This window comes from Aedes aegypti, unplaced genomic scaffold (genome assembly GCF_002204515.2).
Source record: "Aedes aegypti strain LVP_AGWG unplaced genomic scaffold, AaegL5.0 Primary Assembly AGWG_AaegL5_hic_scaff_1273_PBJ_arrow, whole genome shotgun sequence".
Taxonomy (NCBI): Eukaryota; Metazoa; Arthropoda; class Insecta; order Diptera; family Culicidae; genus Aedes; species Aedes aegypti.
Window position 1 is genome coordinate 14,021 of NW_018734701.1, and position 20,044 is coordinate 34,064.

General features: G+C 40.2%; 2 protein-coding genes across 2 annotated transcripts; both read right to left on the minus strand.

Moving 5' to 3' along the window:
- Positions 1-574: 574 nt before the first annotated feature.
- Positions 575-2,368, minus strand: LOC5566197 (myosin-9). Its single transcript, XM_021856196.1, has 3 exons — positions 1,855-2,368; positions 802-1,781; positions 575-740 (listed from the first exon to the last, which is right to left on the minus strand). The coding sequence occupies exons 1-3, from the start codon at positions 1,978-1,980 to the stop codon at positions 593-595; spliced, it is 1,254 nt and encodes a 417-aa protein (XP_021711888.1). The 5' UTR covers positions 1,981-2,368; the 3' UTR covers positions 575-592.
- A 13,442-nt stretch (positions 2,369-15,810) lies between these two features.
- Positions 15,811-18,419, minus strand: LOC110680388 (lateral signaling target protein 2 homolog). The gene is made up of 2 exons (XM_021856197.1): positions 18,387-18,419; positions 15,811-17,745 (listed from the first exon to the last, which is right to left on the minus strand). Exons 1-2 carry the CDS (start codon positions 18,417-18,419, stop codon positions 16,813-16,815), a joined length of 966 nt encoding a protein of 321 aa, XP_021711889.1. The 3' UTR covers positions 15,811-16,812.
- Between the last annotated feature and the right edge of the window lie 1,625 nt (positions 18,420-20,044).

The following is a 20,044-nucleotide window of genomic DNA, read 5'->3' on the forward strand; positions in this document are numbered from 1 at the left end:
GTATGTATAGTAAGTATAAATAGTGAAATGTAAGTCATGCCGTCACACAAAACTTTATATTACTGAGCTATCTCAAGGGGTGGTAAAGCATTCAACATGGGCCCCAATAGCCATTGCAGAACTCGTTAAGCTATTCAGCATGACCGTACTGAAAGTCATAAGTTTGAATTCGGTCAAAAGACGTTTATCGTTTCTCGCAAAATATTTTCCAAACTGAGACGGGAATCGAATACAAACTCCTTAGTCCAAATGTTTGACGATACTAACCGCACGGCCTTTGACTATCATTAGTCATCTCATGTCACTCGAGGTGAAAGCGACTCATCTCATCTTCCCCGAGTCGCATGATAATCCTGAACATCCATAAGAAGTCAAACGTTCATAAGTCGGTGCTTTGAAAGATCATCGACTCATGGAAACATTGGGTCATGTAGCAGAAATGCTTTAGAATGCTGTTTGAGAGGACCTTCACAGCTATCATTATAATTTTGTTTTTAGTATGGTTCCAAGAATCGATATCGAATCATGGAACATTGACTCATGGTGGTATCACTGTATATCTATATCGGCTCTATAAGACGTTTATCTGTATTTACAAAATAGCACACTCACTGTTGGCCTTGGTCAAGTCCTTTCTGGCCAGATCACGCTCACGCAAGACTGCATCCACTTGCTTCTTGGACAAATCAAAAGCTCTTTTGGTTGCATCACGCTCCTTTTCAAATGTTACAATAACATTCCTAAAATGAATCATCAATATCTTCATCAGTTGTTTGAATTACTTTATATAACTTTACTCACTTTAATTTAGCTACCTCGTGCTCAAATGTGCTCTTAGCTGTCTCTATTGCAATAATCTTCTTTTGTAGCAACTCCTTGCTCTTAGATAGTTTTGCGTTTTCCAAACGAAATTTGTTATTTTCGTCTTCTTTCAGTTTTAAAATGTTTACTTTAGTGTTCAGTTCATTTGTAACCTTCTCTTTGAGCTGTACCATGTTCTCAAAATCTCCTTGAGCTTTGGCTAGCTTTACCTGTAGTAGGTTGTTACTCGTGGTCAAGCGTTCAAGAGTCGTTCGAATGGCAGCCATCTGCATGTTTTGTTGAACTGTAGTCTTGTGGCTTGCTTCGGATAATTGTTTAAAATGCAATGCTTCATCTGTTTTCTGCGCCAGCTCAGCAACAACTTCAGAATGCTGAACTTGTAAGTTTTCCAGCATTCGCTTGTCCCGAAAGGCGTCGTTAGAAGTTTCGTCCAAGACTTTGTAAAGCTCTTTGACCTTATTTTCGGCATCGTTACATTTGTGATCCAACTCTTCCGTGTACACTCGCTGCGTATTAAGCCGACGATTAAGCTCCTCAACCTCAACGAACAGACGATCTCGTTCTCGTAATATATTCTCTTTATGTTTGCCCATTGCAGCTCCTACATCATCATCCTTGTCACCATGCCTATCCGAAGATTCTGCTGATATCTTTTCTAACTTCTCGCGCATTTGATTCATCGCTTCTTGGGCCGTCTGTTCTCGAGCTTGTGCAGCATCTGCTCTTCTCCAAGCATCTTCAATCTCCGATCGAAGCGCCTGGATTTGTTCCTGATCCTTTTGAGATATAGCCAACGCTTGAGCAACACGCCCTGCAGCTGCCGCAACCTCATCCTGCATCTTTTCGATTTTGTCCTGCTCGTCCAACAACTGCTGCCGCAACTGTTGGCTTGTGAGCAACAACTTCTGGAAATCCTCTGCCAAAGCATATTGCTGATTTCCCTGCAAGTCTTTCACGGTCTAAAATAAAATAGACCAGTTACCTCAATTGAAGCTCAACCCAGAATTTTATTAAGGCCAACTACAAACCCACCAGATTGGCTTTCGAGCACATCTCATCGAAGAATTCATCGGAAATTTCTTTCGGAATGAGGTCATCCTCGAACGTCGATTCTGGCGCCTGGGAGTCTTCCCCACTTTCTTCAACTATTTGATCCATGCTTTAACAGGCTGCAAATCTTAAGTCACTCAAAATTTAAATTTTCGAAGCAGCTACTAATAGCTGATGCAACGCAAAAAATATGGCCTTATTTTTTCTACCAAACAAATGGGTGCGTGATTCCAGGGTAACGTATCGTGCTACGCGACGGAATTGAAACTCCGGCTGTGAAATTGCGAAACAACCACGTGTCGACCGATAACAAAAAGCGCAACAAGTGGAAAGGGCCACAAGAATGAATTGGGCTCGTTATTCTTTACTTTCACAACGTTTAGTTGAAAACTAAGCTGCCGACCTACTTTGATGGGCCATTGATGACGATAGTGATAATGTGAAAACATAGACACAGCCAGAGACGTATGTATCTATCGCAAAATAAATGGGGCACAACAGGTAAATGAGCAATACTTAACCCACCGTCGGTCGCCCTAGTGTACTGAGTACACGCACTTTGCGAAAAGTCGAAAAACACGTTGAAAATCCCTTCAAATTGATCCGGCTGTTGGTCCTATTCCAAGATCTACTCTTCTTCTTGCTTGTAGAGAAGAAATTTTTCGAAAAAATCAACGAAAAGTATTCGAAAACATCGTGTTTTTAACCTAAGTTTTAAGGCGTGTACTCAGTACACCAGTGCGACCGCTCGTGTAATTTTTTTTTACCGGGCCCGTCACACGAGCGGTCGCATCGTGTACTGAGTACACGCGGAGCAATTTTGATAGTAAATTCAAAGCTAGGCAAGATAGAATATGGATGTCTTCGGCAAATTTCTTCAGTACAACGGTACCAATTGGTCAGTGGACAAAAATCACCTTGGAAACATCCTCATCTTCCTGTGGCCATCGGATTGTGCCCCGGGGGAACCGACATAGTGGACATTTCGCAATGCAACATCTCGAACACAAATATCTCAGGATCTAGATTTTTTAGCAAGATGGAATCTTCGGCAAAGTTGTTCAGTAGGTCAAGGGCTAACATGTGATAGGCTGCTTGTTTCGAAATTCTGCCACCAGATGGTGCTAGTGAGCATTTAATTTTTCAAACACCGATATCTCAAGATCCTGATTACCTAGAAAGATGATGTGATCGACAAAGTTGTTTAGTAGGTCAAGGACTAACATATGATAAGCTACCTAACAAGAAAAACTGCCACAAGATGGCGCTAGTGAACATGCAATATTTTAATCACGAATATCTCAGGATCCCGATTTTTTAGAAAGATGGTGTTTTCGGCAAAGTCGTTCAGTAGTTCAAGGGCTAAAATGTGATGATCTTCTTGATTCGAAATTTTTTCAATAGATGCCGCTAGTGAGCATGATATTTTTCGAACACAGATATCTCAAGGACCAACGTGTTAAGTGTAAATAAACCTACTCAAAATTCTTCCACATTCAATTCAAATTGCAATGGGCTGCTAGATTTCAAATATTTCCATCAGGCTAGGTAAAGAGCTCCAGGTTTATTTTTTTTAAGTACAGAATCTCAAGTTCCCAATTATTCTAAAACTTGACGTCTTCATCAAATTTATTAGGTAAGGAAAGTGCTCACATGTTATTGGCAATTATATTTTGAATTATGTAACCCTGCGCCAGTGAGCATTTAATTTTCTGAACATCTTATGATACTGATCATTTGGCCTATTGCTCAATTGTAACCACCATTGACAGTTCTTTGATTTCAGCACAGACAAAAAGGCGTCACACTCTCATAGGTGTCCATCGATCATTTTTTTAAAGACCGATTCGTTTATATGCAACCAACTGGAGGCTGCAGCGCTAGCGTCGTTTTCAGTAATGTTTGACGTTTACACACTACCGCCGCCTGTTGGCTCATCGGTCAAACAAAGTCATTTTAGCATTGGGCTTACACGTTTCGCGGCAATGATTTTGATCGTCATTTTTTTAAATATAGTCAAACCTGTATTAGTCGATGTTCCATAGTTCGGTATCGACTCATGAAACCATACTTAAAACAAAAAATCATAATTACTATAATGCTCCCTTTTATCTGCTTTCTTAAGAATATCTGTTCCATGAGTCGATGATCTTTTGAGTATCGACTAGAAATTTGACTGTACTTGAAATTCTGTAGTACATTCTGATGGGATTTTCATGCTGAATAGCGCCGTTTTCGAATCAAACGGTTAAACAATTTAGTTGAAGACTTCATTTTCATGATTAAGCAATCACGATCCTTGAAATTTGAGTTGAAAATATAGCATACTCAGTAGCACCATCTAGTGGAAGAATTCCCAAACAAGTGTGGCCCATCACAAGTTTGTACTTGACTTACTAAACTTTTGAACCGAGGAGTTTATATTTGGATGTAATCGGGATCCTCAGATATTAGCAATCAAAATATGCATGCTCAATAGCGCCACCAGTTGAACGAATTTTAAAGCTTGAGGTTCCTTGCATTTAGGCCTTCATCTTATGAACAACCTTGCCGAAGGGGTAATATTTCTTAGTAATGAAAATATCTCAGGATCATTTTTCTAAGCGATCAGGATCCAAAAATTTCTGCATTCGAAAAATTGCATCTTTAGCGTCGGTTTGTGGAAGAAAAAGTTGTTCAGAAGATCAGGGACAATCATTATTTTACAAAATCTCGAACTTTAAGGATTGAGCAAAGAAAGAATTTGAGCTACTGAACAACTCTACCGAAGACGCCATCTTTCTAAGTGATCAGGCTCCTGAGATATTTGCGAAATAGATGTGTTATGCTCATTAGCGCCGACTGGTGGCAAAATTTTGAATCAGCTAGCTCAAACAATGATATTCCTTGAGTTACCGAACAACTTTGCCGAATACGCCATTTTCCTAAGTGGTCAGCACTTAGGAAAGTTTCATGCTCACCATCGCCGCCTAGTGGCAAAATCCCGAATTTCTTGGCTAAAAGAATGATAGCCCTTGAGCTACTGAACAATTTTGCCAAAGACGTCATCTTTCTAGTGGTCAGACTGCTGGGATATTCGCAAAACCAAGGGTGTTGTACAAAGTACAACGCGCGACTACTCGCGTTACAAAAATTCGCGCGACGACCGAAAGGTTAAGCTACTGGCCAATATTAGCCCACAATATGCGTCGTATTGAAGTGCGCTTTTGGCCCACCCCTTGGTTATGCGACCTTGCCGCGATGGAAGGGCATAATCCATTAGCCCATATGATGGAAACCAAAGGCGTAACCTGTAGTGGTGGTATCACATTTTGGCATTTTTTGCTTGAAGCCGCGTCATTATTTATATGGCATAGACTCAATAATATCTCGGATGGGATCCAACGGACATTCTGCGTCATTAATAGAATTGATGCCCATTTCAAATAACTAATCTATCCGAAGTGAACATTAATACTATTGGTGACGATCAGTTTGCCTTTTGATAACCTGAACGATCCGTAGTAGCGTTGGGCAATTTTGAATCGATGTTCCGAAAATCGATGTTTCCTTTCCGATTAATCGATTTTCTGAATCGATGTATGGAACGGTGTCCAGCCATTTGGCCGAACGCCGTTTGGCCGAATGTCGTTTGGCCGAATGTCGTTTGGCCGAATGTCGTTTGGCCGAACGCCATTTGGCCGAATGCCATTTGGCCGAAAGGGTCATTTGGCCGAATGCCGTTTGGCCGAATCATGAACAAAAAATCAAATTGCTACAACGCTGATGTGTAGGATTCATAAGTGTGACCCAATAACTGATAAGCTAATTAATTTGTTGATTTTTATGATGTGACGGGACGTCACGTTTGTCACTATATAAGAGCTCCAAGAGAATGATAACATCGACCCTTTTATTCAGGACGAAGTTGTGATCTCCACACTTCACGTTAAAACTCTGAGGTGATGATTGATTCGCCACTGGATTACCAATGGTGTAATAAGGTTTCAAGAGTTTTTAATGATTTCATCAGAAATTTTTCCTTCTTTAAACAAAGGCTATTCTTTCTAGTTATACAGGTTCCATTACTATCAGCAATGACTGACCTTATATTTTAATTGGGAATTTTTCCTTCTTTAAATCATCGGCAATTCTTTGTTGTTGTACTGGTGAAATTAATTATTATATGCATTGCACTTATTTTAATTTTCATAAGAGATTTATCCTTTCATGAGGGAAATATTTTTCATAATTAATTTAATTAAAGCTTAAAATACGTTCTTTTCAAAACATATTTTTTTTAGCTCAAGGGTTAACTTACACACTCCGAAAAAATCATGCGATTCTACGTCTTTTGTGCTGGCTGCTTGGTCGTTCATAGAAGTTAATATTCAATGTTATCTTCTTTTCCAAGCAGCCTAGATAGCCGTGTAGTGTCGGTAGTGGTTGTCTCAACTGGCTAAGAATAACACTACGGATTGCCTGATCCTGTAGTAAAAATCTACTAATCAGGTAACCCCAATCCCAAGGTGTGATGCGACCCGTGCTGATGGATGAATGGTTGAGGGGGTTTAAAATATGCTCAATCGCTAACGGAGCCTGGAGAGCACCAGGGCGAACTCTCCAGTATGTAGCTCTTACTGCATTAGGGCGGGGCAATGATGCAGCGGACCGTCTTTCCCCAGCGACTCGTGGGACCAAAAAATGAGTGCAAATAATCAAACCAAAATAAAAGGTGTCGACTGCCTTCCTCAGTTCGAAAAAGGTGACGACTGCCTCTCCCAGTCGGATGAAACGGAAACAGAGAATGCTTTTGGTAAGCTTGGACTGACCGAAGATGAGCTTCTCAGTAGTTCGCATGAAAACATGGAAACCGACCTCCCTCTGACACTCCCGAACGACCCAGGACTCCATCCTTCGGTTGAACCAATGGACGACGAAGAGGATGGAATTACAGTCACAATAAACTTGACAGGATCGCAGCCATCAATCACAGGATCGAACGTCACCTCGGGTCCTATTGATGGGAAGACCGATCAACATCCAACAGATGACGCGAACAAACAAAAACCTACTGGCACCAAAAAGATCACTCGGAGCCAAAGGAAGCAGCTAAAAGCACTCCGACAAAGTGGCTTAAGCCGCCCTGAGGCCCTATCCAGAATCACGGGGGGTGAGGCTATGGTGTCAACTCCTTCGAAACGCACTCGGCAGGACCTTGACAAGTCTACAAATGCTGAAGAAGAACATAAGCAGAAACGGATGAAACAACACCTGAATCCGAGAAAGCGCGTTGGCAACAGGAAACCAACAGCTCAACAGCCTTGACGATCAACAAACCCCTCCAGAAGATAAAAAACAGACTAGTCTAAGCTACGGTGAAATTACCAGTCGCAGGAGAGTCGGAATAATCCCAAAAGACTTCCCCACGACCCAACTTTCAACGACTCAGCTGGACGTTCTCCAGGAGGCACTGCTGCTTCGGGTTGAACAACACGGAACGCGACAATGAAGCCCAAGTTCTCTAACCTTATCTACAAGTCTGGCCATATGGTTCTTATTTGTAAGGATCAGGAGACTGCGGAATGGGTAAGGAGATAACACCGTGCATTAATCCCTGGAAGGCGTTGAGTTGGTTGCAATGGATGAGATAAGATTCAACGTCCAGAACTGATTCGAGCCTCTTCCCTCAAAGCGCACAATACACCGATGGATCGTATCAAAGCTTCATCGAGAGTCAGAACGATCTGCTAACCAACAACTGGCGTGTCATGCAACGGCTCACTCCTAACAACAAGCATGTGGTGTGGGTCTTTAATGTAGATGGACCGTCCATGGAAAAACTCATTCAATCCAAGTTCATCCTCAACTACCGCTTTGGAGAAATACAGTTGAGGAAAGTAAAGAGCAACACACCCAAACTCCAATGACAATCCAACTGGACAGCCGACCCAAGAGAAATCTGAGGAGGCTCTAGTAGCATCCCACAACCAACTCCCACCATAACAGGCTAGCTTGTCTTCCTCTGATGGAAAGATGCATATTTGACCTCACTTCCTGGCCCAAGCGGTGTCACCTCAATGGCTCCCAATAAGGGCAGTGGAAATGTCAAAAGTGTAAATTGACCACAGGGGATAAGCCAGCAGGCCTAGGTAAGGAAAGGACAAAAAACCAAAATCTAAGACATCCCCAAAATCAAAAGTTGATGATCCGCAACATCCAAAGAAGGACGGCAAACGTACCGGAAAATGCGAAACGCCTCAGCAAATGATTAAAATCCTCCAGTGAATCTCCATCATGCTCAGTGCGCAACAGATGTGCTTTGCAGGAGATTCACAAAGAAACCTTTCCGTGGCACTGATTCAAAGAGCCATGGGTCAACAAAACTCGAATACAAGGTATTCAACTAAACTCGTGTAGGTTGGTATATGATGACAGCCAGCTCTCTCCCAGAGCAGCTATTCTAATACGCAATGATTACTAAATGTTTTCCAATTACAGAATTCATCAAAAAGGGACATCGTGGCGCTCAGGATGGAGGTTTCTACTGCTAGGGGCAGTACTGAGATCATTATGGTTTCGGCGTATTTCCCTGGCGACGCAGAAGACATTCTCCTCCAGAGATGGCTGCTCTTGTCTCTTACAGTCAAAAACACAACATCCCCTTCGTCATCGGTTGTGAGCCAATGCTCATCACCTGTATGGGGAAGTACAAACACAAATATCAGAGGTGAGCATCTTTTGCAGTTTCTTTCCTCCAAAAATATGACATATGCAATGTCGGTGATAAGCTACATTTGAAAACATCTTACGACAAGAAGTCCTTGATCTGACTTTATGCATCAATCCATCTCGGATAAAATAAAAAACTGGCATGTTTCTAATGAAATATCTATGTCAGACCATAAACATATAGTCCTCGAGTGGGAAGGGGGTCTAATGATTCAAAAGTCGTTTAAAGATCCAAGAAAACTGATTGGGAAACCTACTCAGCATTCTCCGTTCTGAAGACTATATAATAGAGCGAATATTCAGACTATTATACAGTTAGAAGCAGCTTCGGGATTCTATCTTTAAAAACAAAAATTCTAAATGCTTATCAAGAGAGCTTGTCGATCAAAACATTAGTTCGAACAGAGATGTTCAGGTGGAACTTCACCTTGATAAACTCAGGGAAACTGCTCGGAAGGAATTCAACCGAGCCAAACGCACTTCTGATTGGGTCTATACGAAAGGCTTGACAGGTATAACAAAGAAATGAGACGAGCAAACGAAATCATGGGTTCTCATGTGTGAAGCATTGGGAAAACTCCCGTAGCTGCTCGACTTCATAAAACTCTTTTCGAAGATCACTCCAATGGTTGGGAAGTCTTCAAAGGACTGACGTTCACTCACTGTGGAACCTCGTGAAACACTGAGTGAATGCTAAGAGTTCACTTTCCTGATTCAATCCCACAAACGAGTCTAAATGCTGAGGTGCCAGACTTGACGTCTCAGTTCCACACGGTCCTATCAGGGGACTCAGGACAAAAAGGGACGCAATAAAGGTTGCCAAAGAAGCTTTTACTCGCGATAGGGTTTTAGGGCAGTGAGATCTTTCGAGCCATTCAAATCTGCTGGCATGGATGGATCTTCCCAGCGCTTATCAAAAAGAGGAAGAGACACTGATTCCACACATGGTAGAGATTTTTAAGGCAAGTTTAGTTCTGGGACACATTCCAAATGATTGGCGTCAAGTTCGAGTTGTCTTTATTCCAAAAGCAGGAAAAAAGGACAAAACCAACCCTAAAGCATTCCGACCGATAAGCCTATCCTCGGTAATGCTTAAAATCATGGAGAAGGTATTATGCGAGTATATAGATTCTAAATTTATGAAAACTATGCCTCTTTCTAAATCCCAATTTGCTTATCAAAGCGGAAAATCAACGGTCTCAGCACTGCACACGCTAGTGAACAAGATCGAGAAAATCTTTAATGCAAAAGAAATCGCTCTTATAGCATTTCTTGATATTGAGGGCGCGTTCGATAACGCTTCTTATTCGTCTATAGGTTCGGCAATGTTGAGGAGAAACTTCGACCCATGCATTGCAACCTGGGTACATGCTATGCTAGCAAATCGACAGATCTCATCTGAGCTGAGTGATTCGCGCATTACTGTAATGGCTACAAGGGGATGCCCTCAAGGGGGAGTACTATCTCCCTTATTGTGGTCATTAGTGGTGGACGAACTGCTAGATAGCTTAGAAAGAAGGGGTTTTGAAGTTGTTGGATACGCAGATGACGTAGTCATTATTGTACGAGGCAAATTTGACAGCGTTATTTCATCAAGGATGCAAATTGCTCTCAATCACACACTCTCCTGGTGTCAAAAAGAGAAACTAGGAATAAACCCTTCAAAAACAACAATTGTACCGTTCACAAAAAGACGAAAGGTACAACTCCACCCTCTTTTCTTGAACCAAATACAATTAGTTTACTCAAATGAGGTCAAGTATCTTGGCATCACACTTGACGCAAAACTAAATTGGAACACCCATCTTCAAACAATCATAAATAAAGGTCTCAACTCACTCTGGGTTTGCTCAGAGACCTGTGGTTAAAACATGGGGTCTAAAACCCAGTATGATCATGTGGATCTATAAAACAATCGTTCGGCCTAGAATAACCTATGCGTCCCTTGTTTGGTGGCCTAAGACAAAGGAAGCTACGGCTAGAGCTAAGCTGAACAAAATTCAACGTACTGCCTGTATTGCCATAACCGGTGCAGTTCGTAGTACCCCTCGTTTGCCCTAGATGCTATACTCAATCTGCCCCGGCTGGATCAATTCATAAAGCTGGATGCTGAGAAAAGTGCTCTTCGGCTAAAACGATCAACAGTCCTATTGTCAGGGGACTTAACAGGTCACCTCAGTATATTAAACGAATTTTCGATAAATCCTATTGTTGAAAAATGTAGTGACTGGATGGAAAAAGTGGTAAACTATGACTCGCCATTCACGGTGGTCTTTCCTTCTCGTGAGGAATGGGAAGGAGGTGGACCCACCATTTCACCGGGATCTATTAAATTCTACACAGATGGTTCAAAAATGAATAATTTGACAGGGTCTGGAGTATACGGACCGAAAACCAAAATCTCTGTCTCTCTTGGACAGTGGCCTACAGTATTTCAAGCAGAAGTCTATGCAATCAAGGAATGTGCGCAGCTGTGTCTGAAAAGAAATTACAGACATGCCACCATCTGTATTTTCTCTGATAGTCAAGCAGCGCTTCAATCTTTGAAGGCTTTCACTTGCAACTCAAAACTTGTGTGGGAATGCATTCTTGCACTGAAATCCCTAGCTGAACGCAATCGAGTTAAACTATATTGGATCCCAGGACATACGGGTCTAGAGGGTAACGAAATTGCCGATCAGCTAGCAAGGAATGGATCAACCAATATGTTCATTGGTCCAGAGCCATTCCTTGGCATTTCAAACTCTGCACTAAACACGGAATTGAACAACTGGTTGTTCGGTCAAATTCAATCAAATTGGAATACAGTTTCCAATGCGAATCAGTCCAAAAGGTTCGTAACAATAAACACGACACAAACACAAAAACTTATAGGTCTCAACAAAAGGGATCTCAGAACATACATCGGTCTAATAACTGGTCACTGCCCAAGCAGATACCACTTATACAAGATCGGTGTCGTCCAAAACACAAATTGCCGTTTCTGTGACGAGACGGACGAAACCTCACAACACCTTCTCTGCTCTTGCAGTGCACACATCCATCGTAGGTTCAAAATATTTGGCAAGCACTACTTACAGCCAGCTGATATTTGGAACGCATCCCCAGGGAGGTGGTTAGCTTTATTAGGCTGATCACGCCAGATTGGGGGAACTACAACACTGCAACCTAGGACTTCTGCCCATCAATGGCAGATGGTTCAAAGTTCAGTCAAATGCGCAAAGTATTCCGGAGGCACATTTGCTACTGGAAAACATTGTGTACATAGAGTAATAGGGTATATCACAATAGTCCTAAAAAATGGACGCAGTGATCCCACACCCGACAGAAGAAGAATACGTCTTTTGGATGCACATAAAAGAAGCGAGCCAAATGACGCGAATTTGTGTCTTATTTTAAATACGATGGTGTCTGATTCGGGAAATGTCAATCATAGCGGCATCGTTTTCATGTCCTTCATCATGTAAAATTACATTTTTCTTTCAATACATCTTTGAGAACCCATTTTTACGTCATTTCATCACTTACATAATGTGCCATTCAGTCATAATGCGAATTACGTTCGGAGTGATTTTCATTATTTTTAAGAGTGTAGATGAGATGTCATTCTCCTCCAAGATTAAAATTACAACTTGGGAACTGAACACTGCACCGTTTCTTGAATATAGCAATAAACGACTCGGTGAACACTTACGTCAAAGAAGTACACTGTTTCTCCGTTGTGAAAAGAAGAAGCCAAGACTTGTTGATGTCAGAACTATGACATATATTACTTAGTACGATTCGAGGGATCGAAGCAAGCCGATCCTGCAGAAGGACGAAAAAGTTTTAAACTATTTCAGTTACTGTCAAAAGTTCAAACGCGATGCCAAAACATCTGTTGGTGACTATCACCACTAGCATAGGTTCAATGCTGCTTACATTTAGGATGTTCTTTTTTCAGCTCTGACTGTTTCTTCAACTAACACTAAAAAGCTTATGTATATCAATGATGATATTTCCTATTTTTATGAATAAGCTGAATAAGTTCTTTGAAATTCAAAATGAATTCATGCTAACTGTAGTTCACTTTTGTTTTCAATTTCGGCCAAACGGCATTCGGCCAAATGGCGTTCGGCCAAATGACCCTTTCGGCCAAATGGCGTTCGGCCATACGGCATTCGGCCAAATGGCATTCGGCCAAATGACCCGGAACCGTATGGAACACCTAAAATCGGGTGAATCGATTCTCTTCATTCGATTCATTTTGTTGAAATCGTTGAATATTTCTTAATGTGTTTGTCGAGAAGAAACCATATTTTGAACTAAGCTTGAAGTAGTAAATCTGTTCGATTGATTTTCGAAACTGATTTGATTGAAAGTTGTTGAAATCGAATGCAAATGTGTTTGGTCTCATTTCAAGCTTCATAAATGTCAATTTTCATCCGATTCGAATCGATACGAAAACATCGATTCAAAGGATTCGATTACATCGGTGAATCGATTCAGCAGTTCAAATGTGAATCGATTCAGTAACATCGATGTTTTGCACAAATTTGCCCAACGCTAATCCGTAGCCACTCTTACTATTAGCTAGCTAGATACATCGTTATCATATACGACGTAAGGAATACTTAGGAACTCTTAGGAAAATGACTAGTAGATTCACTGAGTAGAAATAAGTGGCGACAATCTTATTTTTACATGGTTTTTACATTGCCATAATAAGAAATACCTCTTTTGTAACAGCGGTATAAATAATCTAATTCCAGCTTCATTTTCGCAAAATTTACAAGTAGAAAGTAGGCGTTGTGAAGCATTGCATTTGCCACCGAAAAGTGAATCTTGTAGGAGACTGTAATAGAAGCCTAAGGTAACTTTACTCTTCAATATTCACTATAAAAATTACTATGGAAAGTAAGACGCTGAGATCGATCATTAGGGTACACTTGCTAGTTTCGAAAAATTGTTGAACAGACAAGGAAAGCGACTTTTTTCTTTAAGGATATATGAACGTAATGACCAATAAATACTTTTAACAACAAAAATGAAATTAACTAGAACTCTTACTAAACAGCCTAATTTTGTTAAGACTTGACAACAATTGACATTTAAGACGTAAAAGACAGGAGTAATCAGAATAGCACTTGAATGACAAATTATTCAAAACCATTTCGACTTGACAGTATTAGTAATGACACTACTACACTACTATTTCAAACAAATTCTGATGGAGCTGCTGATTTTCACAATGCTTCCTTTTCTCAGAAGCAAGGGAATATGGGTACTTTTCAAAAACTACCACGTCACAATACTAATAAAAAAGCAGTGTTCATGTGGGCGCCATTGCCTAGTCCGTCGGATATTGGTCCTGGTAAAGGGGAAACTTTTTTTTTTCTATCTTTATTAACGAGATTTTTAGCCCTGGGCTAGTTCATCTCGAGACCAACGGCTTTACTTCCCTTCCGAAGGAAGTCGTCACTGATTTTTTTTTGTGACTATCTCGGGGATGGGATTCGATCCCAGGTCCTCGGCGTGAGAGGCGTGTTTTCTAACCCCTACACCAGGTCCGTCCCCTTCAGAGGGGAAACTTGGCAAAAGCCAGACCGAGGGTTCAGCCTTGACAAGTTAAGCTGTCAGGCAGCTCCAACTAAAAACCATACAAAAAAATATATATCGTATTGAAGTGCGCTTTATTCCAAATGGATTCGGCGGAGAAAACCCCCACATGCCAAAATGAATCATGAAATTGCCCAAGTAGTTCTCTTCCATATGAACATAAAACATAAAAATTGAATCTTTCGGATTGCGAGGAAAAGTGAATGAGAAAAATAAAAAGGCAAATGGTTTTGTTGATGAAATATTCAGCTTTTTTTTATTAAACTGCTCTAGCAATTCTTTCGTACTTTTGCATTTACGATTCATTTCTTTAATGCTTGCATAATCACAATATATCTTAGTTTATGACTCACCCTCTTCTCTTACAGATTTCAGGCGTTGACTTATTTGACATGCGTTTCCTTTACATGTTTGAGATATACCTACAGTTGATGGTACAAGATTTTTTTTCTTTTGACATTTTTCTAAGTTTAAGAAAATTCAACCACTTTTCTTTTTTTCTTGTTTTCATCATATATACAAAATTATTGAACTAACTTGTATTCGAAGTATACACAAAACATTTTCTTTCTTCGTAAAAAAGATATCACTCTAATTTTTAGTTTTCAGCATTTTTATGCATTCACATTATCATTTAGATTAGATAAAAATAAGGTTATATTTGTTAGATTTCCATTACTTTTTGCCAAAAAATGTGCTCAATTAACGCGTGTTATGTTGCACAATAGATGATCCTTTTTCAACTATAATTCAGATAACTCTTTCCAACATAAACCTTCGGCTATTTAACAGAATAAAATGAATTGAAGCTAATTTTCTATCCTTACTTCCAGAACGGATTTAGGTCAATGAATTTATGATTTATACTGAATTTTACCATGGTCGCAAACCACTGTAACTGTACATAAGTCTTTCAGATTAACTAACATGATTTGTAATATTTAGAGAAGGAATGTATTGAATCAAGTTTATTGTGTTTAGATTAAGAATCAGGGTTACATGGTTTGGATGATGTATGGAACATGATACTATAAAACTAAAAATGAAATTGCACGGTGACCAAACAACTTTATTAAAAACATTTCTGATACCGATTGCCAAAGGAATGACATATACTGTAAGCGGGTATTTCATATATTGAACACTTGAATTGCAATGCGAGTTTCTACATATGAGGTTTTTTTTTTGTATTTGATGAAAAACTTCAAAAATATGGAAGGAATTTGATTGTAACCTTGTAAGCCATTATCTTTAGTAAGTGGTACATTCTAGAAAAACATATTATTATACCAACCCTTAACAGTTTACGGATAGATCCAGGAATATTTCGACAAATTGTTAATCAAAATTTAGTTTGAATTAAGGCATTAGACATTAAAACATGATATGCTTCGAAAATTAGAATTAGTACTCAAACTTTTGCAAGTGTATATACGTATTAGATACTATAATCAAACCTTCATGAGTAGATATTGAAGGGACCATCTATTCATGGAAATATCGATTCATGGAACAGGAATCGTTTGGAAAGTTGTTTCGAGGGACCATGATATTTCGCTTCTAGTATGGTTCCATGAGCCGATCTCCAGTCTTGGAACATCGACTCATGGAGGTTTAATTGTATTGTCAAATGTATTCGAATAGTTGTGATGGTCATAATGTAAACTGGAAATATTCAAGTGAACACATTAATTATGCAATTCTTACGAAGTTCGTAGTACAGTGAAACCTCCATGACTCGATGTTCCATGACTCGATATCGACTCATGGAACCATACTGAAAGCAAAATTTCATGGTTACTATGACCATCCCCTCAAACAGTTTTCCAAGGCATTTGTTTCCACGCCTCGATATTTCCATGAGTCGATGGTCCTTTCAGATATCGACTCATGGAGGTTTGACTGTAAAGCAAGTTACAAGCATACCAGATTCGTTTTGCATAGGTTTTCACAAATGTTTCCTGAATTTTTCACATTTTCTACGATTAATGATCGATGAATTCAGAGCTGATTGGAAAAATTTGAACAAACGATACAAGATGGGTTTCAATTTTCAGTCAGGACTTTGTAGAGGGACCGTAAAAAACACAATCAAAGCTAATCTTACAATCTAACATTTGTCACCTTCACAAACGGTTATAATTGCAACAGAAGCTATTTGTTTTAAGTGTAGAACATCTTATATTTTACATAATCAAAAAATAAAACCAAAAAAATATGTAAGCGAAAACTTTAAAGAATAAGTTAAATCAATGTAAATAGAAGTACATTTTCTTTTTAGTTTTTGCAATGATTTTTTTTTTTTTGAGTTTTCTTTGGGCAATATGATCCCGGTCACCTTTTTTTAAATAAAGCATTCTTGTGATTACCACTGATAAAAAGAATCGGGTACTCTGGTTTATACAAATCCTTCAGAAAAAAATTGGATAGCTTTGAAAAGAGATGCGTAAATTTCAGTAAAAACATGATTTGATAATTTTACTTCGTCTTATGTTTTGTAAAATACAAATAAAACAGACATGTTACATTTTAGTAAAAACAAATACCTCACAGTAAGAAAAGAACTCGTCACGTGAAAAATTCAACAATAGTTAACTAAAAAGAATTGAGTTTTTTCAGCGCTGCTAATCTCTAGGTCCCCACTTCACGAACATAACAATCTCGACAAACCCGCACCGCCTTAGTCAATCCGTATTTGGGAAGTGGTGCAGAGGCGCTCGAGCATACGCCACAGAAAACCCCACCACAATTCCGACAGTGATGTCGCCTCCTGAATGGTGTAAATGAAGAGGCACACGCCATGCAACGTGGCGCATCTCCATCTGGAATCCAACGGGGAGGTGCCTCCGGCATGCGGCGTTCTTCAGCAGATGTTCCATTCACTGGACTGTTCGGACTAGATCGACTTCGTCCGTACTCGCCTTTGGACCCAATTGCACTGTGTCTTCGGTGGCTATCACGTAAATTGGAATCTGTGGCTCCACCATTGTTTTCGACCACAATCGACGTTTCACTTAAACTAACACTTCGTTCTTGGACATTCCTACTGGAGCTAGAGCCACCACCGGTAACAACCGAAACAGAAACATTAACTGTCACACCTCCACTCTCTGCAGTAGTCATCATAGTGCGCGGAGCAGAAGAAGCTCGTATGGGAGAAGTGCCCGGAGATCCAAAAACAGAGTCATGCGGATCTTCTGGATTTACTTCCTCTGCTGAATAAATGCTTTGACTCGACCCTCCACTGTTTTGACCGGGAGTTATTACATCCTGTTCGCTAGCACGAAATTCAAACAAATCCGTTGGGTCTGGTTCCTTTGGTTTATCACTTGACGTCGGTGCTAACTCTGGTGGCTCTTCCGGTTCCGGAGGTGATGAATTTATAATGAACACACTTTTTAGCATTTGGCGTAGGTCGGCAGCAAAATTGGTTTGTAATTGATCGGCGACTCCTGCTATACAGACAAAGAGTCTATGCAGAAGGTTTTCAGTAGTTCTGGAAAAAAGATAGCAAACGTTAAAAACTTTACATAGAAAATTAATCGATATTGAATAAGAGGCTGTCTAGCAAAGAACAGAAGCATATTCTCAAAAGTTTAAAAAAAGTACTTGAACAAACAAAGTAGCATATGGGCTAAATTTTTCGACAAAAAAAGTTGTTTTCAAAAGTAAATTGATTGTTTATCAATAGTTTTAATATTAAAACGGCGAGTTGAATTTTATATTAATCTGCTTAGTGTGGAATCATATTTGAGTAACTATTGCATAGTATTTATCTCCATTTCGTCAAAAATCAATGAAGCCTGGAACTACTATGGGAAAAAAGGGCCCGGCCCTAAAACCGCATGATTAAGGCTAATTGAACAAAAAAATTGAGCCTCCCAATTACACTTACGCACCTATCCTTCCATGAGGGACGCTAATTGGAATCGCGGAAACAGTATATATGGGATAAGGTTCATTGATGTCATGAAGACATCATAGTAAGCTTTCCTGTTTAAGTGCGTAAAACACAAATACCGAATCGAATTGTGGCTCACATGTTCACTTATAGAACAAATATTTAATTGAAAACTTTAAACACTTACGTAGGTAATTTATACTAGCAGAACTGCGCTCACTGGATCTACTGGAGAAAAATCCAGTGAATCGTAGATCTACACACGATTGTATAACATTTTGCGGTAATCCACTTCGCGGTATACCATTTCGCGGTTTGTCATTTCGCGGTACGACATTTCGCAGTTAGTACCATTTGGCGGCATGTCAATTCGCGGTCAGTACCATTTCGCGATGTACTGTTTCGCGGTTTGGACCGAGAAGTTTCATCTATCCTAACAGAGCAATTTGAGGGGCTGCCTGTGTTCAAAAGAAGGGTAAATCACCGATGAAAATATTATAAGTGATAATGCCAACAATTTTCAGTGCAACTCGTAGGAAAAACCACACCGCGAAATGGTATGGACCGCGAAACGACATACCGCGAAATGGTACTAACTGCAAGACGGTAAACCGCAAAATGATACAAACCGCGAAATGGTACACCGCGAAATGGTTGACCGCGGAATGGTTTACCGCGAAATGTTGGACAACCCTACACACACTTCGTTGTTTCCACTTTTGGTGAATTGGGACAAAATTGTCCTTGCTCCAAGTGATCTCACAATTGCTTGCCACTTTCCTTACAGGACATTTACCACACAATTCCCTTCACGGGAAGAGTGGACGTCTGGCTATTTGGAAAGAAGTATATCAAACAATATAGTATGTTACACTGATGGCTCCCTTCTTGAAGGTAGAGCTGGTGCAGGAGTATATTCTCGTGAGCTAAGGCTGAATCAGTTTTACTCACTTGGTAGAAACTGCACCGTTTTTCAGGCGGAAATATTTGCTCTTATGTGTGGAGTGCAATCAGCACTTCAACAGCGCGTAATGGGTAAAGTCATATACTTCTGTTCAGATAGTCAAGCTGCTATAAAAGCTCTCGCTTCGGCCAACTCAAGGTCGAAGCTTGTTATCGCATTTCGAACTCAAATTGAGGAACTGAATTCAGTCAACTCTGTAAACCTTGTATGGGTACCTGGCCATTCTTCCATCGCTGGAAATGAATTGGCTGATGAGTTAGCTCGCGATGGAGCATCGCATGACTTCATTGGCCCTAAGCCGGCTATTCCAATTTCGAAGTGCTTGGGCGGCAACTCAGCACAAGCAATATTGGAATAGTTTGGAGTCATGTCGTCAAACAAAATTGTACATTACTGAGCCATCTCCAAGGGTGGCGAAGTATTTAACAAATCTGTCAAAGCAGAATTGCAGTCTCTTGGTCAGAGCGTTGACAGGCCACTGCCGACTCAACTATCACATGGCAAATATTCAGCGTGCTGACTCATTTGTGTGTGATAGTTGTGACTCCGATTATGGATCTTCGTATCACCTGATATGCAACTGTCCAGTTTTTTCGCAAATGCGATTCCAATTACTTGGTAAACACTTATTAAGTGAAACTGAATTCAGAAGCCTGAATCTTCAGGACATTCTGTTATTCTTAACCCGCTGTGGTAATGAGCTATAGGCTCTCTTTACGCTCATGCGTTTGCAGTGTCCCTTCCCTTTCCTCTCCCATCGGGTAGATGATGAAATAGGCTCAAATATGGCACAAATCTCCCAACTGGTGGGGAACGTGCCTTTGGAGCCGGCCTTCTGATACCTGATATATATCTATGCAAAACATTGCACCATCCTGAATCCTCAGACTAAGGAACTATTTCGACAACTCTAGCGCGATCTAGAACTGTCACAAGCTGGAAAAGTAAACAAAAACAAAGTACGCCTCTCCGTTTTCTCATGTGATGTAAATTTTCAC

Excerpts from the sequence above, each read along its gene's own strand:
- LOC5566197 (XM_021856196.1), bottom strand. The coding sequence starts at position 1,980 with ATGGATCAAATAGTTGAAGAAAGTGGGGAAGACTCCCAGGCGCCAGAA. Across the intron at positions 1,782-1,854 it reads TGTGCTCGAAAGCCAATCTG|ACCGTGAAAGACTTGCAGGG; the intron begins GTGGGTTTGTAG and ends ATTTTATTTTAG. Across the intron at positions 741-801 it reads CACGAGGTAGCTAAATTAAA|GAATGTTATTGTAACATTTG; the intron begins GTGAGTAAAGTT and ends GATTCATTTTAG.
- LOC110680388 (XM_021856197.1), bottom strand. The coding sequence starts at position 18,419 with ATGTCGTACCGCGAAATGACAAACCGCGAAATG. Across the intron at positions 17,746-18,386 it reads AAATGACAAACCGCGAAATG|ACAGCCTCTTATTCAATATC; the intron begins GTATACCGCGAA and ends GTTCTTTGCTAG.